Below are 25365 nucleotides of genomic sequence, written 5' to 3' on the forward strand. Positions count from 1 at the left end.
TCTTGTTGCTTCTCTGTGAAAACCTTATTTACTAAAGGTCTTGTGTCTTGATTCCCAAATACACACTACCAATAAAGCATCTAGATTAGGCTAAGATAACTTCATGGCAAAGACAAAAAGTATATCTTCTAAAATTCTGATACCAAAATTAGATTTTTAAAATGTCACTCATCAAGCCCAATGTGCTCATTTCTTTATCAGAGTACTTACACAACCTCCTACTAGCAGGAATTACCATGGTACTCCAAGTAGGACCAAGTGGTCAGCCATGTTACCCCTAGCCGTTTGGCTTTCTCTTATTAATCTGGCAAAGCTCTGTTTGAGGGATAAAAAATGTACAAATTACAGAACTGAAAAAGTAGCAGTGCTTCTTATTTCCACACTGTCAATTTGCTCTCACATTTTATCAGATGCAGTGTATTAAAACTCTGTAAATCAGCTCACACGGATCCTATGCTGCCAGGGCCTTGGAACAGCGAGGCCTCAGATTCAGCACTGTGGCTGCCACCAGACCCAAAGTGCTGCAGAGAAGAGTCCCTTAGCTCTTGCTGGGCTTTTGATTTTGTCAGCAACTCAGTCTACATCCAGTAACAGGCCAGAATTCATCCCATAGATAATTTCTTGCCTTAGGTCACTTATAATGCATTGACCTCACCATTTCCACGGCCTGACATATTAAGTTGTTGTGTGCCATCAGAATAAGCATTGTTTTGTTTTGTTTTTCTAGTTCCAAAGGCACTATCATTTGGTGGTTATGAACATGCCATTTGGAGTCAGACCCAGTTCAAGTTCCAGCTCCACCACTTACTTATTTGCAGAGGTGTAGGTAACATAATTTTCCCAAGCCTCAGTTTCCCTTTATTTAAGATGGGGAGAGTAACATAAACCTAACAGAAGGGTTAAGGGGTTCAATGTGATCATGATGTTAAAACTAAGTGCCAAGCAAAAGGTATTTAATAAAGAAAAATTGTTATTTGTAGACCTATGTGATCATGTAGGATAACTGCTAAATTGAACATATTTTCTGGAGAGTAAATTTTTAAAGAGAAAAAAAAATTAACTGCTGACAGCTCTGAACATGGTAAATATGCTGTTATTTGTAAGGCTGAATTTCCACATCACATCTATTATTTTGGAATCAAAATATTTAGAATCAAAACAGCTACACTTAAGTCTCTTGTTACATATGTAGAGTTAACGTGCCTGAAAATGCACTTCTGTTTTCTGCCACAAAACTTGTTCCATCCTCGGGAAATGAAACCAGTCTCCTAAGTTAAAAACCTGGTCATCGTACTCTCAGTAGTCTAACCCACAGCTCCACAAGTGTTCATTCCCACTTGACTCTACCTTCAAAATGTACTTCACGTCTATGAATGTTCACCTTCTTGCCAGATTGGTAGGAGAAAGCCAGATATGAGTACTACAGCTACCAGGAACCTAGCGGACACCAGGACACCTTTCATCTTAACCATGATGACATTCTCTAAACTGGACCTACAACAGACTTGCTGTACCTTCCACCATACCTCCAACATGTTTGCTATATGGCAGCTCTCACAGTTCAAAACAAAACCAAACAATAGTATTTTATTATTTCGTTCTCTTATTTAAAATACATCATTGACTTTTCATTATTCTTGGGCTAGAGTCCAAAACCTTTAACCCAGCCCAATGGCCTGCAACATCCTGCCCTCACCTGCCCTTCTAGCTTGCTTTCCCTTCCCGGCATCTTAGTCTTTCTTTCCCCAGCAGGTCATTGTTTTGCCACCTAGAACATTCTTCAAGTCTAATTAACACTTACTCATCCTTAGGGCTCAGCTCAAATGTCAATTTCTCATGCGTCTGACTTCTCTATACCTCACACAGCACTTAGTACATTTGTCATGGTGGGGAGGCATGTATCTAATCATTTATACACTTCTGTCTACATCCAGCCTGGAAACACCACAACGGCAAGGGCTTTGCTTTTCTTCTTCACTGCTGAATCCTCAGTACTTGGCACATGATAGGTTCTCATAGTTATTTCTTGAATGAATAATGGATGGTGATCTTAAAAAGCAACTTGCAAACTTCTTTGTAACTTGGGGATTTTGATAGTTAAAATTAGGGCTTCTGGAGTTAAGGGTCTGATGGAAATTTTTTATGTATTTATTTTCTGTTCACCCTGTGTCAAGATTTGTAAAGACAGGGGCGCCTGGGTGGCTCAGTCGGTTAAGCGTCCGACTTCGGCTCAGGTCACGATCTCTCGGTCCGTGGGTTCGAGCCCCGCGTCGGGCTCTGTGCTGACCACTCAGAGCCTGGAGCCTGTTTCGGATTCTGTGTCTCCCTCTCTCTGACCCTCCCCCATTCATGCTCTGTCTCTCTCTGTCTCAAAAATAAATAAACGTTAATAAAAAAAATTAAAAAAAAAAAGATTTGTAAAGACAGAAAAGGAATTACTGACCAAAAATGGGAGCTTCTGGTATTTCAGGGAGAAAGTAAAACCAGAGGGAAGTTTTATTCTGCCAGGGGATTCTCTTTACTGATGTGCTACTGAGAGATTCAGAGAGAATTCAATAAAACACATAGAAGAAGGAAAGTTAGCTTCTGTCATCAAGCTACTTTGTACCATTTTAGACAAGAGAAGCTGACTTCAGAAACTCCCCAAGAAGCAGCTGGCCTGGACGATTCCTGACCTTGTTATTCTCAGGAGGGAAAAGTGTAGATGGATGGTATCAACCAGGAATTGCACATGGATTTTGTTTCAAGATGTAAGTGGGTGGAAATAAAGATGGTGGTGATTTTGTTACACATCATATTAGATAAAGACAGTATTGACAGCTTGCATTTAGCTCCTCTGCCCTGAGTTTTTTTTTTTTTTCCTTAGATTATGTTATGGTTTATACATGAATTGACTGGTTTTGGTAGTAGAAACGTATATGCACTGGTCTCTTACATGATTAACATCGGTAGAGAATTTTTAGGCTTTTTGTCTTGTGTTAAACTCGTAATTCATACAGTCCCATTTTTGGGCTATGCCTCCTTAACCAGCACCTTTAATTCTACTTGTCACAGAAAAAAATGGAAAAAAAAGCGCAGTCTAGAGAAGATGTAACATGCCTCATTAAGATGGATGGGAACGTCAAAAAGCAATGCAGAGAAGCAAGGGTTTGCTCCTCACTGGTCTAAAGAAACACGTTGGACTTGGCTTAGAGTCTCTGGGGGTGGCAGCATGCCTGCTCATCACCTCCCAGTTATGAAATTCTTCCATCACACCCAGAAGTCTGTGTTAGGGAGAGTAGAGGTGGTGAAGCCGTTTGTAAATTTCCAGTGCATTTTCGAAATTGATGACTACATCATGATCAGCCTCTATGACCTGCCTTCAATGGTTTCTCTCCTGGATATAGTTAACCAATCCTTATTTGGTATAAAAATAAGAATGGGAATCCTAGTATGGCATCATGCCCATAAAAGAAGGGCTCCCATGTCTACACTTTCTCTTGTGGGTAAGAAAATGATCCTATGAAACTCATAATGTTCCAACATTTGAATGAGTGACTTTGTTCAGTTCTACAGTTTCTAAGACTATATTAAAAAAAATACTAGGGAACAGAAACAAATAGTATGCTACAATCTTTGACTTTTTTTTTTCTACCTATCTATTAGGCAAATTATTATCCTCCTCTAAAAACCCAATTCAAACAGATACTCAGTTTGAAATGTTTCCTGATCATCCTGGGAGAGTTAATCACTTCATCCACAGTATGGTCACTTTAGTCTTAAAGTGTATTGTATACACTGCACTACCCCTCTGTTTATGTACCTATCTCTTCCTTTAGATTGTGTGAACTTCAAGGGCAAGTTTCATGTGTTACTCATGACCTCCCTAGCACCTCATATAGTGTGTTTGGTATACATGAGGGACTCAGTAAATTTTGCTAATAAGACACTGAATGATAATATTTTAAAAAGAAATGTAAAGCTCAACAATTCTATTAATTACTGCTGAAGTTTTCATATATGGGACCAGATGCACATCCAAATTATATGTATTCATGAATTCCATGAACAGAGCTGCTGACTTCTGCACCCTGTGTTTGACTTCTGGTGATAGCCCTATCCCAAGGGCCTCACATTCTCTAATCTTTGGCCCTGGAATGCACTGATCAAAGGATATCCAGATGTTGTTCTTGCTTGCTTTTTTCTTCTGACTGACTTCAACATTTTGGCAATCCTATCTACTCAAGCTTTGTATTGAACTTGCCTCCTCCAAAACCTCCATTGAGAAGCCCTAATCCTTGGAGAAATGACAAATATATAAGTGATTTATGGAAGGACTCTATAGATCAGATACAAATTCTAGGAAAGCTAACTTCAGAAAAATAGGAAGGTGGCACACTTGGCTCTGCTGGTCCTCTCTCTACCAGATACTTGTCAAGATAACACTTGATTGCAAATGGTTTTGTAAAGTAAATCTCCTGGAAAATGAATTATTTTCATCAGCAGCTAGGAGACAGGAGATGGTTTCTGCACCATATGCCTTGTAATCACCAAAGGGAGAATCTTTGTGAGGAGCAAACACTCTGATGGATTTTGCCCTGTAAATGTAACAATTAGGGCAATAAATGTAGTCTTGTATGTATTCATTTATCAGACATCATGCCACCTTATTTTGTGTGTGGAAACCAGTGGAGGTCCATCCAAGGTGGTTCAGAATGTCCCATCTCACTGAAGCCCTAGACATCTTGCAAGTTACTTTGCCCCTACACATCTAGATTGTGCATCTTTAAAAAGGTGGAAGCAATGGTCCCTTCCTGCCTCACTCTATTATTTCAGGCTCTAATGAGATAATGCAATAAAGAATGAATACCAGGCAGATACAAAGTGCATAGTAAAAACTGGTGATGAATGGTGATGGTGGTCCTCTTCCTTCCTTCCTCTCCTCCTCCACTTTCTACAATGGCTAGTACATTTCTCCTTCCCTTTCTCCTCATCCTTCTCCTTCATCTAGTCCCCTCTATGTAGCCTTTATGTCCAGAAACTCTTTTTCAAACAAAAGACTGTTAATGTAAAAGAAGGTTGACTAACGCCCAACAAACTCTGTGGCAGAAGGAAAAAAAAAAGACAGAAAGTCTTATACAACCTTAAAGATCACCACCAACTATGAAAATATCCTGAATTAAGCCATGTGGACCAGTCTGCTTTCAGCCTAGAAACCTTTTGACAAAGGTTTATTAGTGTTATTTTTAAATGTTTATTTTTGAGAGACAGAGAGCGAGAGAAGGAGACAAGAGAATCCAAAGCACGCTTCATGCCATCAGAGGAGAGCCTGACACGAGGCTCCAACCCACAAACCATGAGATCATGAGCAGAGCCAAAGTCGGATGCTTAACCAACTGAGCCACCCAGGTGCCCATATTAGCGCAGATGTTTAAATATATCTATTGTATGTAATATACACATATAATTTCTACTGACTTTCATATTTTAAGCCTCACAGATTAAGAATGTAGGCATCGTTAAAAATAACCTATATCATCAGAGAATAAAATTTATTACAGTTTAGAGTGACCACAGTGACAATGGTGCACAAGTTATTCAAGATCTTATAAAAATAGTAAAAGAATATTATAGGTACGAAATGACAGAAATGCTATGGCTTGCATAGTTGCTTCCAGCAGTGTGCAGAGAATTCACTTGCCATTACAGATTCCTTTTGTTTTTCCTCAAACCTAGCTTATTAACATTTAAAAACTTAAGTGAGAACTGTTTATTTATTTATTTTTTTGAGAGAGAGAGAATGAGAGGGGGAGGGGCAGAGAGAGAGGGAAAGAGATAATTCCAAGTAGGTTCTGTGCTTTCAGTGCTGAGCCTCACACAGGGCTCAAACTCGCACTGTGAGATCATGACCTGAGCCAAAACCAAAAGTGGGACACTGAACAGACTGAGCCACTCAGGTGGCCCTAAGTGAGAACTTTTTCAAGGGTCAGCATGAATTATCGCCTTTCTCTGTTTCGTTTTCATGGTTCTTTTTGGCAAGGAAACAATAATAACTGGAGCATACAAACCATGACAGGGTCTGGGGTTGGGGTGCAACAGCGTTCCCCCATCTAGCAGCCCACCCACAGCCTTCACAGTCATTCCTTCCCAGCCCATCGCACTGTGACCCACACACCTTGTCTCAGGGCATTTAGGTGGGCGTGGTTTTGGAGGACCAAAAGGGGAGGCAAGAAAGGGACAGAAGAAAAGGCAAAACACACAAAGCCAGACGTGGAGATCACTTTGAAACTCTTCCCTCCAACCTAAGTGCTGCCCCTTTTCTCTTGTTTGTTTTTGTATATTCTTGTTTGCCCCTCAGGCATCAAGCTGTTAGTGTGTACAGGAGGGATTAAAGTCAGACGGCATGCTGGATGAAATATAAATTAAAATTATACTTCTGTCAGTCTGGAATCAGGGATTGTTTCTCAAGGTCTCCCCAAACACTTAATTTCAAATGAGTCTTCATTTATTACTTCAGGAAAGGCCAAATGCATAATTTATCAGCAGCTTTCAGTCAATATACCCTTATAAGCATGTTTCCCATGAGCCTTTGAGTAAAAATATGTTATGCTAATTCTATTAGTTGGGTACACAAGATCTGTCTAAGAGAGTAAACAAGCATTAAAAGGAGACACATGTGAACAAAGAAATACCTATCAGCCTACCATCCAGAGTCAAATTACCACGGGAACAACAAAGAGGTGGTATACTTGTCCTGTTATTTACACCAGGACCGTCTCCCCGACAAGAATCCTGAACCGTCTAGGGGACGCTGTGCACATGACTCAGGTGGGGCAACAGGTGTGACCGGCGATGGGGACTTACCTAGTCTCCAGTGGCACGTTGCTGTTTAGCACCCAGCTGTCCTGGAGCTGAACGGACTCCGGTGTGGTGGCCAGGTCATTGGGTGCAGGAGCTGGGGCGTGGATCTGGCTCCGCCGGTTGGTCAGTGAGTTCCTGTTGAGGGAGTTGGCAGACGAGTGGTGATGGGACAGAGTGTGGTTGTGAGGGGGAGGCAGAGGGGGCCTCAGAGTCGATTGGCTGTGGTGGTTTGGAGGACCTGCAAAGAGAAGAAGGAGAAATGGCCATCAGTGGCTGCAGGCTGTAGCCCCAGACACTGTGCAAATCTGAGGAACAAAGCCTAGAATCAAAGTCTTTAGGTTGGTAATTGCTAAAAGTCACAAACAAGAGAGAGAGAGAAAGAGAAAGATGGCATAAAGCATTCCAGGGTTGGTTACTAACAAATAACATACTTTGATTTGCTTTCTTCTGTAGGCCTCAAAGGAAGAAGGAGGAACTAAATTAGTAAAACCAGGCTGGAGCGTATTAATCTTGAATATGTTAATCTTAAAGTGGAAGTGACACAGACCTGACAGGGCTGGTCACTGATGTAACAAGTCCCTGTACCATTTCCTGGTAAACCAGTACATTGCATGCATTCTTTATAAACATTTTCTTTTTCTGAAAGGCAATGAGAATATGGTACACTCTAAGTCAGAGAGTAGCATATTTAAATACCTGTAGCAGGTAAGCAGGGAAGTCAAGTGGGCCAGTTGTGGACTGAGGTGATTTGGAAAGGGTAGGAAGCACCCCTCACTCAGATCCAGGCCCATGTGGCCATGTGGGGATAAGGGCCCAACGCAGCCAAGTCTTCTAGTTTTTATAGGAAAGCTGAAGATCTGGACTTTTAGATAAAATTTCCTGTTTCTTAAAAATGTTGATGATTTTTTAAAAAGTGGATTTGTTTTAGGTGTTATGTATAGATGTATGCTTTTTTTTTTCATGAGAGTCAAGAAAATACCTGTGAGCCTGCTCAGACATCAGGGTTGATGTTTTCAAACCTTGACCCTTACTCCAAATTGCATCCTCTTTTCTCATCTTGAAATCCTCTATCCTCATAGGAAAAATGCATAAAAGAGAACTATACCTCTGTGTGTATCTCCTTTGTAAATATGACCACAGATGACAACTCCACACAGGGTTTTCCTAGCAACCCACTCTCAATCTACAAAATGAAATATTTTAAGCATAATGAAAACGAAAGTAGTTCACTATGCAATGTAAGCCTATAATTTGGTTTTAATGGCTGCTGAAACATGACTTTTAATTTGTGTCCTTTTTTGAAGCCTCCAGTCGAGGTTGGCAGCTCACCAGGTGACTGCCAAGCCTTGTCATTTTGGCCCCTGCCAACTTTTAAAATCCTCAGCCCCTGCTGTCCTGGCTTTAAGAAGTTGGCTCACATCATTTAAACAAGCAATTTGACACAAATTTCAACTACTTGTCTCCTTATGTGGCCAGGCTACATCTCCAAAAGGTGTAATCTACATTCCGTAGCTCCTGTGAAGCCTGCAGAAATATTCTGAAAGAAAGACAACATGTCAAGAAGATGCTAGGTTTGGAGAGCATCATGACCAAGGAAAACAAGAAGGAAAAATAACAGACACAAGTGGTTCCCCGAAGTTTCTATCTCTGGGCTGAAATTACTTGGGGGATTTTTCTTTTTTTTTTGGTCTCCAGAAAAAGACAACTAAAACTAAACCCCAGTGGGAAATGCCACCATACAGTTGTACAGGTTTTAAATCGCGTCCTCCAAATGAACCTGCAATTCGTATTTTACATCAGGCACCAGTGACATTTTAAATATATCTTTGAGGGAGTTTTGTAGCTGTAGCAGGCTATTACATTTTCTGGCTTTGTTGTCTGTCTAGTAATGTATTATTATATACTTATTTAGCGTTTGTCTGTCTCATATTAGTGGGAAGAGGTGAGAAAAGGGGATGAAATGATTTCATAATGATCCTTCAGAGATGCTATCCAAGCCCCTCACACAGGGTTAATAAATTTTCATGCTTTCCTTTCCCCTCCCTCAACTCCTATTCAAGTGGTGTCATTATTCTCCATTAGTGAAGTAATCTTGAGACTTGCCTCAGGAAGATGAGATGAATCAGTGTACAAGTGAGAACCCACCCTCCTCGGTCCCAAGCCCCAACTTCCCATTTCCCTTGGTGCCTGGCCCCACCTCCAGCACTCCAGACCACACACTCTCCCAAAGTACAAAGAGGCCATGTGAGGCATTTAATTCACTAAATGAGATACCAGAACTCTCCTGCTTCCTGTCTATTCATCCTGAGCTAAGGTTTCTGAGCCTGCTTCAACTTGTGTGGCCCTTCTTTGTCCATCTGTGTTCTGTGTGGGTGAAATTCCTGTGGTTTTCCCTTTTGCTGATGCTATCCAGGGGTGCTGCTAAGGGGGAAAGGGAACCACGGACCCAGGTGCTATGTGGCATGTTTCCTATAAAACGAAGGATGAGCTTTCAAGTTAATTGCAAGAGATGTCAAGCTCCCTTTCCATTCTTTTTTTTTTAAGTTTATTTATTTATTTTGAGAGACTGCACCAGCATGAGTGGGGTAGGAGGAGAGAGAAAGGAGAGAGAGAATCCTAAGCAGGCCCCACACTCAGCGTGGAGTGTGATGCGGGGCTCAATCCCACAAACCGTGAAATCATGACCTGAGCTGAAATCAAGAGTTGGAGGCTTAGCCAACTGAGCCACACAGGCTCCCCCAGCTCTTTTTCCATTTCTACTAAATAGAAGGCCCAGAGCTTCATGGAGGAGATGAAAGAATACATAGTGTTCTTCTCACACTGCCCTCCTGTACAGCAGTATGTTATTTCACTGCAAATAAATCAAATTATTGATGGCAACAACAAAAACCATCCAGCATCCTCAGTATTAGATGGTTTCCTCATTACTACTGTTCATTTCCACTGTGACACTGATTATATTTTCTCCTTTATCTATCCATCCAACAATCGTATTTTTCAACTATGTACAAGAAAAAGAAAAGACGATTAGAATACTGAGTGGGAAGAGCTACCACTGGGGAATATACAGAGAGACATGGAAGAGGCACTTGGCCACTGGTTAGGAGAGGAAATCTAAAGGACTGGGTTCAAGGGTTGGGTCTGCCCCTTTTAAATAACATGAACCTAGGCCTACAACTCCATTTCTGTAATTGTCTGAGTACTCACCCACCACTCCTGACAACAGCAGTAAGTGTGTGTGAGTCAACATGAAGGATGGAAAGGAGGAGGAATGCACAGTGCCACATATGCCACCACATATGCCACCTAAGGTAAGGTCCCCAACCATGTGCATGGAACACTGCTTGCTTCTTTCAGGAATAAAAGCATGGATAAGACACAACTGTGGCTCTCAAGGAGCCCAGATTCAAGTATAGCAGCCCCCAAGCTGGATATGACCAAAGATTCCGAGTCAAGATTTTGTATAGTGTTCTAGATCGCTGACTTCTCTTGAAAACAAAAACAGAATAAAAACACCGAGTCTATTCCCTCATGGTAACAACAGGATATAGCTGAGTGCTTTTGGGTGGTTTTCTGCTTTGCCATTAACCCTAACAATCCCAGTTTATTTTAATCTGACCGGGTGTAAGCATTTATGTTGCCACTGGTAGGCATTTAGGTCTCACCCATGGTACCTTAGCATTCTGGGTAGGTCACATATCTCTCATATAACAACACCCCTGCTACAATCATTCATTTCAAGCACTTTTTGTGTTTCCCGGTTTTCATTAGTCATCCAATGAGCTTGCTGGATGTGACGGTTTTCCATTTCAAAAATGCGAACAATGGCCAGCAACACGCCTTACTGCTTTCCAGGAAGCCAAATTACATGAAAAAGGCCTTCTCCAAGGCAACTAATGTCTTCAATGTATGCTGAAACAGAAATGATTAACAGCTTGATGAAGGAACCTAAACGTCCATTCTGAGTTCTACACATTTATTGGGTTTAATTAATGTGCATATTAATGGCTCTTCTATTACATAAATAGGAAATCACATAATAATGCAATTGAGCCACAAATAACTATGTAACATAAATGCTTACATAGTATCAACTTAATAAGTATGCTATTAGCAGGCAAAAGGCAACTGTCATTAAAATCACAGTGCTAGCCTATTATAGTACACCTGATTTATCTGGAGTACCTAGAATTTATTTTTAGGTACTGTGTGGCTTTTAGTCCTAGGAAGGAGGAATTGCACATTTATTCTTTGTGAAAAGCTAGGGCAGGACAGGTAGGACTCCTGGCAAGGGTAAGTGAATTTAGAGAGAGGCTGCTGCCTGTGTATTTAAAAACTAAGTGCTTCAATTGTCCTGTTTGCTTGTTTGGTCTTATTTGCTGGAAAAATCTATGCTTAGATTTGTTGATGCCAGAAATCTTGATCCTTACAGGGATGCCATTCCCATATTCTGTCCTTCCTAAATGCCAATTGGTTGACAGTGGAGTCATAAGAAAAATAAAGTAGTTCTTTGTTGTTGGGTCTAACAAGGTTAGCCATGGGGCCTGCAAAATCCTGGAGTATCAGCTCTTGTGTTGACTAGACTAGCAGAACTCAAACAGCGTGTGGAAACAACCAACACCCACATTGTATATATAATATATATATAAAGGATTTTCTTTGGAGCAAAGGAAGTAAATTCTTAATAATTGGCTATTGTTGTACTCTTCCTAAATAAACAGATGGGGGAGGTATTTAGGCTAGGTCTACCCTTGCCAAGGTGGGTGGGTGTAGAGGAGAGTAGGCAGGCAGGGATAGACTAAGATAGCTTTGTTTTGCTCTGTAGTCCACACTATTTTTTTTCCTGGTGATTAAAATGATAAAATGTATGAAAAAAAAATTGTAAGTATAGGCCTGCCTAACTGCCAATAATTCACTCTTTTTGGAGATGGCATGCCAACTGTTGGTCTTTAAAAACTTCAACCCCTTGGACCCTGAGATGATGAATTAACCACAAACTCTCTGCCTCCTCCTACTGAACTATGTCATTGGGGCAAGTTACATCTTGAGAGCAATTTGAAGATGCTAGAAGTGATGCTGGTGTTGGCAGAGATTTTGGACTCTCTGGTTAGTGAAAATTGGCACCAGGACATGCTGTACAGATCTGACCTCAAATGGGAGGCAGAGGGGAATCAGAGGGAAGATTTTCAAGAGTAACAGCCTCTAGTTAGAACTGGGAGTCTGCTGCAGATAACCAGCTTTGTGGTTGGCTTTGAACCCCTGCTTGGCCACACTTACTTGCAGTATGACTACTGGAAAGTTATGTATTTGTTTCTTTGTTTCTTCATCTGTAAAATGGGTAATTTTACTTCTCTCATATAGTTGTTAGGAACATCAAATGAGAATACATCTATAAAAAGCCTACCATGATTCTTGGCACATATTAAGTATTAACAAATGTTATTAGTATATATTATGTGTTATAATTAATAATACTGATCATAGCAATAACAGCAATAGCAACTTTACCTCGTGAGGAACTCTAGCTTTCCTGCCTCTTTTGAGTGGTCGCTTTTAAATCAACATATGTTTAAATCAATATATAAAGGCAAAATCACCAACCTCAGACCTCTTCCAGCTTCAAATGCTGTCTACAGAAGGGCATTGTGACTAAGTGACATGACACAGGCATTAATACGCACAATCTCTAGAGCATTGCTCTAAGAGCTTCCAGAAATGGAACTTGGGATTCAGAAGTGTTCCATTTCTATAAACAAACTATTGATGTTAATGACAGCAAAATAACACCAACAATAGCTGCTAGGAGTCAAGCTCTCCCTGTGTGTCCGGTCCTGTGCTAAGTGCTGTACATAAATTATTTCAATTTGTTACCACTCGATCTTATGGGGTAAGTTTTCTTCTCGTTCCCATTCTACATATCCAGCCAGTGAGGCTCAGAGAGGTTAAGCAAAGCCCCAAAGGTCATGTAACTTAGTAAGAGGAATAGCTGCTTTTGGATCCCAGGGTTTCTTCCCCATTCTGTCATATGCAAAATATCAGGAGGCCCAAAATGCACTCACACAGGGAGAGAACAGAGACCTCTGTCCTGGTTTATACAAATCACCCTGACAAATACAGAGGAAAAACTGGCTTAACTCACTTCTTTCCACATTTGCTTAAATGGCAGAACGAAAACTTACGAGGAATTGGAGGGAATTGCCCACCTCAAAGCTCTGCACCTCACAATGCTGCTTGAATCAGGAGAAATAGGCCAGAACAGCCAAACTGCAGTGCAATCTCTTTTCTGTGCCTTCCCAAAAGGCCTTTCTCAAACTTCCTCCTCCGTGTGCATCCTGGCTCCCATAACCAGTGGCATGAGGGATAAGCAGCAATTAAGTCTTCTGGAGACAGAAACAAGGGCACACTTGGTCCCAGCTCATCCTTCCTGCTCTGACTGAAGGTACTTTGCCAACAGCCTGGGGGCAAGGGAGAGGGGTTGGGCGAGTCCAGATCCAGCCTCGTCCTGTGTTAGAAAGAGGTGGAAAGAGATTTACTTGTGTCTAAGTACTGGACACTCGGGACATTCAGCTTGCTTGCTCCTTCCCTGTTGTAGCATCTACTGAATGATTTGTCCTCTCAAGAATAGACTTTTATTGTTACTGACCATTGGATGGTATTGCTGGCTTTGTAGGGCAGTGACTGATCTGCAGTGTTTCTCAGATGTGGTCACTACTGTAGCAAGCTGCAGCCCCTTCTCCACATTTCAGAATGGGGGGTGGGGAGAGAAGAAAGGATGAAGGAATGAGCCAAGTTATAACCTCTTTCTCATCTCCCGGTGCTCAGCTACAGCTTTGACCAGTGCCTCGCGGCCTGGATCGCACAGTCCTGGATCAGGGGACTGTCCTTGATAGAAAAGCCCCATTCAGCCTGAGAGGAGCACCAGAGAAGGACAGGGCTGTGTTCACTCGTAAAGAATGATTTGTAGTTCTCTTGCTTACACTACATATATGACCTCAGAGAAAAAGCATTCTGAGTGCATTCGCAACGACACACACACCAACACTGCATGGCAGAAGCAAGGGAATTGCCATCACCAAGAGCAATCCTTTGCAGGCTTAGAAACCAAAGTTTTGTCAGCTCTACCTACATTCATAAAAAATTAGGGTTTAGAGGGACATCGTAGGTCATCTAAGAACAATTGTGCCCGTTTAATAAGCACCAGCTGTGTGATAGGCCCTGTGTATATTTCACCTTATTTAAACTTATAATAACCTTCAGAGTGGATATTGTTCTCCATGATAAAGACAAAGAAATGGAGGTACAGGGCGTTAAAAGATCTAAGTTTCTCTCCTTACGTGTTGTATTTAACTGTAATACATCTGGGCCCCTCCTGAGTGCATACTGGGCATGTTTCTTTCATACCCTAGATGCATGGTTTTATATCATTTTTGGACTCTCCTGTTTTTCCTGCTAGACTGTGAATTCCTTCAGCACAGGGCTATGGTGGCTAGCAGAGTAGTGCTGAATGAAGGAATGAATGAACGAACCAATGAACACATCATGTCTCCTGGGGTTATTTTGCAGAACCTCAGCAAAGAGGGGTCAGAGCAGATTTCTGCCTCTGTTCTTTGGACATTTCTAGGCTGCTAGCATCTGATGGGCCTTCCCTTATGCCCAAATCCTTATTACCCTCACAGGTCCTTCAACAGGGAGACAGCTGGACCCAGGGAGAAGGCGACTTTGTTCCTCTTTGTTCTTAGTTTTATTTTATTTTTTCCTGTTTCTGCCTGATCACCTATTCTCTCTTTTAAATAACAGATGTACAGGGGTGCCTGGGTGCCTCAGTCAGTTGAGCATTCAACTCCTGATTTTGGCTCAGGTCACAGTCTCACAGTATTGTGGGTTTGAGCCCTGCATAGGGCTCTGCATGGAGCCTGCTTGAGATTCTCTCTCCACTTGCACTCTCTCTTGTCTCTCTCAAAATAAATAAATTTTAAATAATAGATTTACTGAGATATAATGAAATTCAGCTTTAAAACGTGTACACTTTAGTGCTTTCTTTTACTATATTCACTGAGATATACAACCATCAGTACTGTCTGATCTTAGAGCATTTTCATTGCCCCCCACTAGGAAACCTCATAGTGTTTAGCAGTCACTTCCCAGTTCCCCCAACCCCTGGCAAATATCAATCTACTTTCTGCTTCTATGGGTTTGCCTATTCTGAGTACTTCATATAAATGGTGATTCCCTCTGTTTTTTAGAACCACAATGTCTGTCTGTTGCAGAGGCCCATTGGAACCAATCAAAGTTAGATCTCAGATGGGGCATACTTCATACTACTTAAAAATATCTTTTCCTGGCAACCTGAAGCTGGTGTTCACAGGAGCTTGTTGGCTGAGACCCTACTGCTGTTGATATTTTTCAGAAGGAGATTGTTAGATATGACCATTTGAGAGCCAATTGTATACTTGAGGGTCCGAGGGGGATCCTGGAATTTGTTCTACTGCTTCAGGCATGGCTGTAATCACTGCAGACAGCCATTCCTGCTCAACTAAAACACAAACACGTGCAGGCGGGACTCAGGGTGGAGGGTGGAGGAAAAAAGAAGCAGGGAACTCTTGAATTGGGTGCCCAACCAGTAGCTGTACTTGAATGATGACCTTAATACCATTTGTAGAGGACCATCCTGCCCACGTGGGCAGGTTCTCACATATGATGGGGCAGAAAGGGATTTTAATCACAGGTGCCACATCATTATACCATACCCCTATGCTCATTCTTTGTGTTCTTCATCATCTGGAAGGTATCACTTGAGATCAATGTCAACTCTATTAGCTACTTTCTAAGTGACAAAGACAAAAAAAAAAAAAAGACCACTTGAAATACTTGAGAGGAACCCTCCTAAAGAGAAGATTTTATTGCAAAGTTATGTCTGAGCAGTGCCTATCTGAGCATTTCAATAAATCTACATTACCCTAGGTATTTTGGCATCCTCTGGGAGAGGAAAGCCTATCAGTAGAAAGTAATGATTTTGGGTTTTTCAATTGCCCTAAGGATCTTGACAATGCTATTAAGACCCATGCTTTCCCTGTCGAGAAGTTTAGGAGTGAAATTATTAATATGCCCAGACGTTATGTTGATTGTTGCACTGTAGCAGAAAATACTCTCTCTGTTATTTGAGCTGCATTATCACTTTCCCAAGCAGAGAATTGCATCAAAAATTTAAACTCCTCTCATTCCAGCTCATTGCATAGCTTTTCAAGGTCTTATTGTAAAATAGTCTGGGCAAAATTTGGATATTTCCCTACCCATGAAAGATAATATGTTTTTCACAGCCCAGACTATTATTTTTTTTTTTGAAAAATAAAAATCACAAGTGGAATTTTCTTCTATCACGATGCCATTCTTTAGCTCTTTAACCAGGTTTCTGTCGGGGTATATTTCATTTTCTTTTCCTTTGGATGGTCACAAATGTTTTCCCCTGATCACAGGGAGAAGATCAAAACAAAGATAAAATATGATTTTGATTTTAGGTTGAGCGTCTGATGAACAGAACGACGGAGACAAGCTCTGATCTACACCATTCATTAATATCAAGAATGACTGAAGCACACTAGTTAAATGGCAAGGACAGGATAAAGGTTCTTGGAGCATTTTCACTACAAAGCTCAGCAGAATTATTTACTATCTGGGTGACCTTTTCCCCAAATCTCTCATGGTACACACCTTATAGGGCAAGGGAACTAAAGTTTCTCCATACTATATAAACAGAAGTCAGCTGAATGTCAGACCTTGAACTGCATCTGGTTTCATGTCAAGTGACAGCTGATGTAATGGGATGTATAGGGCATACTGCTGGAGAGATTTTCAGGATACTCTTTCTGCCTTCAAAAAATACAAACACACACACACCACAGCAAGGAATTACTAAAGAAAAATATCTGAGAGCTTCCTAAAGAAACATCTCCTCCCAGGGTTGCCTGGTGTAGATACTGTCAGAGAGACTGCCCTCTGGGTTTTATTCACAACTGTTCAGTGGTTTCTTTCAAAGTCAAAATTGTTTTGCTTTCCCAATTAAAGTGGATGAGACAGTGCTCACAGCCTTTTCTATCATGTAGCATGGATGATGAGTAGGAATACCCAGGGCTGAACAGAGAAAGATGAGGAAGTCCACCTCCACCCTACCCAAGAGTCCCAGGATGCAAACAACTTTCAGAAAAAAACTGGGACCAGTAGGATACCAGCGTGCTCTGCAGATCTTAGTTCTGTGGGGAAAGAGGAGGCAATGGAATCACCGTCTCCCACTGCCCCCTCCCACCCTGGGAAACAAGGGTTTCTTCCTAGCCATGGCTCGTAACGTGATTTTCAGGGCTTTCTCAGTCTTTTTGATACTCATCTCTCCAGTTTCGCCTGAGGGACTTCTGGAGTTAGACAATCAGAGTTATGAAGCACTTCGCGTGTCTGTGCCTCTGTTTCCCTGTTCAAAAAAGGGGGCAAATACCATTCCTACTTGGTCAAAAGTTAAAGGAGAAAGAACATTTTAAGTTAAAGTGCTTGGAAAATGCATGACAAATAGGAAGTACTTAAGAAATGTCAGGATTTATTTATCTTTCCCTGAACAGGCTAATTCTTTCTTGAGGCTGTGGAGAGAGGAGTGAAATAGACCCTGTGATTCAAAGATTATTATTGTAATGACTTGGAAAACTTCCTGTTGCCAGATATTTTTAAGGTAAACAGCACCATTAAGAATTAAGGATCTCTTTTCATTCTTAGGAGTTATAGAAACTGTAGGTCTCACAGACTACCAAAATAATCAGTACTCTTGATTTCCACCTTTTGCAACTTAAACACTTGGAAATAAAACCACCTGGTGGTAGACAATATGAAGGGCCCTACATCAGCTTACCTTGTATAAATTCTCTTATTCCCTATGGAAATGAGCATAAGGAAGGCCCAGGTTTTCTTGAATCTTGGTGTTTCTATTTAGCACCAGCTCCCATTGCCCATGAAAAGCTCATGATAAAATCAAGATTTTCTTTGTTGTTGTTATTGTTGTTTTTGTTTTGCTCATGCTCATCTATGACCCATGCAGTTTGCTCTATCATGCAATTCACCACTGAACAACTCAGGCAGGTCCTGAGTTATTCATCACATTTAGATGGTTTAAGTCATGAATTAGCAATTTGTTTCTCAGGGCTTCTTGGGTTACAGAAACTCTTTAGTATTTATCATCTCAAATGGGATCATTCTTAATCCCATAATGCAGAGAGTGAGTAATCTCTCTCGTGAAATATCAGATTTGGAGGAGAAAATAATTTCCATTTCTAACACTTCTTATCTTTCTAACACATTTTAATAGTGTGGTCTGGGAAGGCTTCTCAATAAGATGATATTTGATCAGAGACCTGAAGGAAATAGGGAGAGAGCCACCGCAATGTCTGGGGGAACAACATTTCAGGTAGAGGGAAAAGGAAGAACAGAGACATTTTAAATGTGGGATGTGCATAGGGATTGGCCAGAATACCAGCTGAGTTTTGTCTCCTCCATTAAGCTTCAAGCTTACTTCTCAAAGTAAACAATGAAGTAAGTAGGAAAGGTCCTGATCCTCACTGGCCTCTGATATGGGACTGAGCCAGGCAGGCTTCTGCCTCAGGCCCTTTGCATTTGTCTTATATTTGGACTGGGGATACAGATAACTGACTGGCTCACTCAAAGTGGCTCACTCCCTTAAGGTTGGAATGTCTCAGTTCAAATCTCCCCTTTAAGACACGCCTTTTCAGGCAACCTCAGCAGTCATATCCTCTTTTCTATGGTGTTTCTCTAAACCACATATCATCACATTTTTCCCCCTAGTAATTGTCTTTCTGCACTAGAAATTAAGTACCTTGAAAGCAAGAATGTTATTTTATTTTCTACTTGATCCCTAGCACCTCGAACACTTAGTAGGCACAATAAAGAACTTCTGAATTAATCAAATAATTAATACGTATGGCAAGAGCAAAGGAGTCAAAAGGAGAGTCCAAATTCCGACAGAAATGAAGGTCTTGCAAAGGGGCTGCTGCATGGTGTCATCTGAGACAAATCTCAAATGCTTGAACTTGACTAAAGTTCAAGAAAAAAATTATTGCAGGCATCCTTGCCAAAACACAGTTCTATATCACGCAAACTGTAGCATTTTTTTCTCTTCCTGCAGTAATCCAAACATGACAACAAATGCCTTACAAGCAGAAATCCCCATGGAACTAATGATGGCAGAGGCCTCTGACACACCCCAAGTGGGAATAGACACATTTCACTTCTAAACTCCGACTAACAGGATCTCCTGTGGCTCTCCGTGCCACTTGAAAATGTTCGCTTTCCATCACAAATTTATTGTATTAAAGGATCTTTGCTACAGGCCAGTGGCTTACCTGAACAGGGTGAATCCTAATTCATCCATACGCTTGGTGGTAGGAGAAGCCAACTGGATGTGGCAAGGACAAAGGGTATGCCGTAAAGGGTTTACAAGTCAAAAGCAGGATACATGGAGTTCTTCCTCTTTCAGGAAGCCCTTTCAGATTGCATCAGATCAAGTCCAAAGGCTTCCTGTGTGCTGACCTATGTAAGATATTTTATGATTGCCCTGTTCTGGCACTAACATTGGAACTGACTCTGGCACATTATATACTGAATGACTCCATTTGGCCATATTTAGCCTATTAGATCTTTATTAACTTTTCTAACCTGTACATGGAATAGAATTGGAAAGAGTTTTCATTCCAAGGATTTTCTTAGTAGGGAGTCCAGCTAGATTAGATGTAAGTAGCCACTTGGTAAAGTCTTTCACATTCTCGGGGAGAAACCCAAAGAGTGACGGTTCTCTCCACAAGATTCCTTTTGTTTTCTAATTAAGTTCTGACACAAGAAGAGTGGCATATGAGCTATGCCCACTTGTGACAAAGCATTTTCAATTACTTCCTTGTTCATTCCTTCATTCACGTCTTCATGGGTTCATTCACCTGGCAATTCATTATTGAGCATCTATGCCGGGTCTGGTCGATTTTTGACATGGTAGATCTCTGGCCTCTAGGAAGGTAAACAGGTGGCAGATCTCCAGCCTCTGACCTTTTTGTTGAGCCTTAAAGATCCCACGGTAACTCTTCTATTTTTCTTCTGGTTGTTAACTACCCAAAGACTTCACTTTCTCACGAATGTTTTTATTCACATGTCAGCTTATGTGCAATAATTTTATAAGGGTCATTATGACATACTGCTCTGACAAGTCTTCGTATATGCATATCATTCGACTCCACATGAACCCCTTCCCCCTGTCCCCTACATCCTGTCTTATTTCCCAAGATGAACTCACTCTTCGGTCAAGTCTACATCTTCCAATATACAAGATTTTGTGCTAGGGTACTGTTTAAAGGGTGCCCCATGGCATACAGAGAAATTCACAAGAATGTTAATTATTACCTGTGGAGAGAAACTATAACATTTTGATTCATTTGTGTTTTCAGTTGAATGTGGTATTTATCAACTCTCTTTTATGTTTGATTGTACATAATATAGCATGGTGAATTGGAGCCCTCTATTATGCACATGGAATACACATGCTGTATTGCTTTCCTTGTAAGATTAAGACTCAGAATTCTTGCTGTGAATTTTCAGTTCCATCAGTAGGATCCATATGGACTTTGGAGTAGTCTTTGCACACAAAAAATAGAGTGAGACATCTAGATCCACGAAGTGAAAATAGAGATGGGATTAATGAAGTTTTGCCACTTGAGTTTACTCCAATTGTCCCATCCCAATCTTTCTGCACATCTATACCCTTAGCATCCTCACCCTCATTCTATGAATAACAGAAAAACCCATCATTTATAGATTTTTCTAATTAAAACACATGTAGTCTAAACCAAAGAAGCCATAAACAGCATTGAGAAAAGTAGGCAAACACACTCCATGCTTTTTTTGTTGAGAAATTTTAGCAGAAGTTCTTTTTAAGATTTTACTTTTTAGGCAATATTTACACCTAACATGGGGCTCGAACTCATAACCCCAAGATCAAGAGTTGCAGGCTCTCACAAAAGAGCCAGCCAGGTGCCCCATCTGACATAAAATTTAAGGGCTATCTCATTAAGGCACTAAACAAATAAATAAATAAATTACCTATTAAATCAACCAGAAGCAGCACACGATAAAACAGAGTATTATGCTACAACATACTTTTCACAGACATAAAAGCTAATCAAAATACCATGACAGAAACTCTCATACATTGCCAGTGGGGATGTGAAATACACAGACATTCTGGAAAAGTCCACCAGTTTCCTGTATTGTTACACTGACCACAAGATCTAATCATCTCAATTCTATGTATTCACCCTACAGAAATGAAAATGTATCTTTATCTGAAAACCTATACATGGAAGTTTATAGCAGTTCTATTACGATCACCAAAACCTAGACACAACCCAGATATTCTACAAGTGAATTAATAAAGTGGGGTAATCTGTATGACAGAATGCTACTCAGCAATAACAAGGGATCAACTATTGATACATGCAACAGCTTGGAAACATCTCAAAGGTACCATGCTGAATGGGAGAAGTCAGTTTCAAAATGTTATATACTGTGTAACTGCATTCACATGACATTCTCGAAAAGACAAAACTAGCTCGGCCTGGCTGGCTCAGTCGGTTAAGCGTCTGACTCTTGATTTCGGCTCAGGTTGTAATCTCAAGGTTTGTGAGTTGAAGCCCCGCATCAGGCTCTGTACTATCATTGTGGAGCCTGCTTGAGATTCTTTATCTCTTTCTCTCCCCTCCCTCTCTCAAAATAAATAAACTTTAAAAAAGACAAAACTAGGGGGCGCCTGGGTGGTTCAGTCAGTTGAGGGTCTGAGTTGGGCTCAGGTCACGATCTTGCGTCGGGCTCTGTGCTGACAGCTCAGAGCCTACAGCCTGCTTCAGACTCTGTGTCTCCCTATCTCTGTCCCCCCCCCCCACTCATGCTTTGTCTCTGTCTCAAAAATAAATAAACATTAAAAAAATTTATAAAAATAAGACAAAACTATAGTGACTGAAAACAGATCGGTGACTGCCAGGATTTGGATTGGGAGAGGATGTAACTACAAAAGGGCAGCATGAGGGAGGTTTGTGAGGGGACAGAACTGCTCCGCATCATGATAGTGGTGGTGGGGTTACACAAATCTATATGTGTCACAATTCATAAAATTCATAAAAGACAATTTTACTGCGTGCTACTTTAAAAGTATACGATAAAACAACAAAAATTAAACATGTGGCTGAACGTTAAGAACAGGACATAAGGGTTCCTGCTGGCTCAGGCAGTTAAGTGTCTGACTTGGCTCAGGTCATGATCTCACAGTTTGCGAGCTCCAGCCTCGTGTCAGGCTCTCTGCGGTCAGTGCAGAGCCCACTTCAGATCCTCTGTTCTCCTCTCTCTGCCCCCTCCCACTTGTGTGTGCTCTCTCTCTCCCAAATAAACATTAAAAAATAATTTAAAAAGAACAGGATAGAATATTTGGTGTTGAAGGGGACAGACTTGTGGCAGAGTATGAGCCACTCCAGGTAGAGAAGCTGAGGCTATTCTCTGTAAAACAAAGGAGCCAATCAATGCCAAAACTTGGAAATCTGTTTCCAACATATATGTCACATCCTTAAAAATAAGATTAAAAAAGCACCCTAGAAAAAACAAGAACAGGAGCACCTGGGTGGCTCAGTCGGTAGAGTGTCGGACTTCGGCTCAGGTCACGATCTTGTGGTTTGTGGTTTCAAGCTCCACGTTGGGCTCTGTGCTAACAGCTCAGAGCCTGGTGGAGTCTACTTCAGATTCTGTGTCTTTCTCTATGCCCCTCCCCTGTTCACACTCTGACTCTCTCTCTCATCTGACTCTCTCTCAAAAATAAGTAAACATTAAAAAAAAAAACAAGAAAAAAAAACAAGAACAGAGTCAACATTGGTGTAAAACTTCTACTGTGTATCACGAATAGTTTTCGTACTTGAATTCATGTGAATACTGTTTGCTGAAGCTCATGCTCCTACTGCAAGCTTTCTAAGAAACTATACTGTGTAAAAAGGAGAAAGAATGGCTTTGCTGCACAACACTGTCAGCTTCTCTACTGACACTCAGCACAATCTGTAACCTTGTAGAAACATTAACAGCACTACATTATTCATCACAATAAGATTATTAGTTGATGGGAAACAAATTACAGAGCTTCACAACCTGCTATACTTCCTGAATGCATACAAGGCAATTTTTCATGAATGGAAATTGCTACCCGGGAAGAGAAACTTGTGTTTGTCTTCTGATAGTTCCAACAGGAGAAGGGATCAATTCTGGTGTCAAAAAAGGCCAATGAAATAAAAGAAAAGAAAAAATTTAAACGGTATTTAGGAAGACCTCCTCAGGGCACTCACAGCTCAGCAACATGTCCAGTAAAGATACAGACTGTAAGCTTGGAGGAATGGAGAAAGCATACCTGTTTCGTTTAATGTGATGGCACAGCTCTGCATGTTGCCATGGATTTATTGGAAAAGCACCTTTAGAAATGCAGGAGACGCCAGCAGCGCTGAATACAGGTCTGGCCATCTATGCAGCCATCGAAAATGGCTTGGCTTGTTCTGGTCCCTGTGCTACAAATGCCAGCAACTAGCAAATGCTCATCTCATCTTTTACACCTCACATCCTCCTGAAATGCCTTCCTGGCCACTCTCTTGCCCTGCAGGTGGAATGCACCCTTCTCTCTGTCATGACCTCTAGGTAGCACACATAGATGTGATTTTCCCACATGCCAGTCCCTACTGTTCTTGTCCCCTCGCATCAGGGTCTGAGCCCCAGATCCAGGGTCTGTTGGATGATGGGGTGGAGGAGCAGGACTAACGGCTGGTTGGTAAACAGATAAATGAAAAGGGATATCAAGGTTTCCAATAGCAACAGCCTAACCTGGGGAAACAGGTGTGGTGTAATTAGCATAGGTCTGTGCAGCTCCAGCACCTGTGACCCACATCAGTCCTGTCCTTCAGAGCCCAGGAGGTTCCTAACTACTGGGGCTGGGACTAGCAGAAAGGAGGGGGGAAGTGCAGGAAGATGACACTGCTCAGGCTCACAACAGGGACTGTGGCTTATGAGGTCTGGTCCCAGGAAGGGCATGAGGGCAAAGTGTGAGAAGTGAGAATTCTAACAAGGGTACTGTAGGCACTGACAAGTAACTCAGGATGTCCCGTTGCACCAGCTGCTCTTCTTTGCTCCTGTTACTCTCTCAGTTTATAGAGCATCGCACGTCTTATTTCCTTTTCTCTTCCCGGGCACACTGTTTCCCTTCCTCTGTCCTTGCTGCTTAGGTGTTCAGACACTTTCCACAAACACTCATGAGTACCCAGCTAAAATGCTATCTACTGCTTTGATACTTCCCACCCCTTTTCTTTGCTTCCAATCTCAGGGAAAAATCAATAAAAAAATCCATTATTCTGCCTACCTGGACGATTCAAGGTAGAGCCACCTGCGCAACCGTCTGGCTGAACTCGCAGAAAGCTACGGCTCCTCAGTTGCTATAGCTGGCCGTGGAGCCAAGGACACAAATACCAGGCCCTGGAAAGCTGCCGTGGCATGGGCTGGAGCTGAACTTCTCTCGTGGTGCAGACTGCGACCTGAATGAGGACAGCCTTGCAAGAGGGCAGGAAGGTGCCAGAGATGTAGGCAAGCCCTGAATCAGAAAGGCGGGAGCTATCTTTGTCTTTCCTCTCAGGGATCACTCTGCCAGTCTGGTTAATACCCAAAGGCTCTCGACGCTTCTCAGTGCTCCAGCCAAACTCCCTTGTCCCAATTTCTTCCTCTGAACCAGCCCTTTCTCTGAGTTACATCAGTGGCTAGGCTTGTCATTAGTACGTGTTTTCCAGAAGGAAGCAGACCTTTTCAGGTCCTTGCTTTTAAAGGTCACAACCAATGTGGCATGTCTGCCTCCCTGTTGGGTTACATTTTGCTTACAAAGTGTGGTTTGAAGCCAAAACAGTTTGAGAGAACATGTGCATCTTTCCCCTTCTCTTGGGAGGGAATCTGGTGTTCTGAGGTAAGTGAAATGCAACTGTCCCATTCCATACCCATGTTCTATTTCTCCCGTTAAGAAAAGAACAATGTGAAGGGATGCTGGAGATTCACAACATGTGACAGCTTATAGTAGGATCTGCCACAATACTAGGTGAGTGGATTTTACTAGTCTAGAAAACAGCCTTTCTCAACCTAACCAAAGGAAGTCCAGGGCAAGATGTGTTCTGGAGGAATTAGTCCCAGGTGGGCCTGATTTGAATGGGTTGGATAATTATAGATCAGGTAGCACCTTGTCTAAGGTGAAGTCCCAGATGCCTTCACTGTATACTTTTACATAGTCTCCTGTAGTACCATGTGTGTGTCACATTCATGAAAACACTTCACCATAGACAAGAGTGATCATAATATTTATAATACTAATAGCTAACTATTTTGAGCACTCACTTTGTGCCACGTTCTAGCTTAAGAACTTTACTTTTGTATCACAGA

General features: G+C 41.6%; 1 protein-coding gene across 3 annotated transcripts in view; it reads right to left on the reverse strand.

Annotated features, from left to right (window-relative positions):
* Nucleotides 1-25365, reverse strand: part of TENM2 (teneurin transmembrane protein 2) — a 943516-nt gene that overhangs the window by 295775 nt on the left and 622376 nt on the right. For all 3 annotated transcript variants that reach the window (XM_047073159.1, XM_047073150.1, XM_047073168.1), the window contains one exon: nt 6844-7078. In XM_047073159.1, the coding sequence (XP_046929115.1) occupies nt 6844-7078 (235 nt within the window). The remainder of the gene's footprint in view (nt 1-6843; nt 7079-25365) is intronic.

Source organism: Lynx rufus, unplaced genomic scaffold (genome assembly GCF_022079265.1).
Source record: "Lynx rufus isolate CCGP_SWC_20201006 ecotype Redwood Valley unplaced genomic scaffold, mLynRuf1.p SCAF_1, whole genome shotgun sequence".
Taxonomy (NCBI): Eukaryota; Metazoa; Chordata; class Mammalia; order Carnivora; family Felidae; genus Lynx; species Lynx rufus.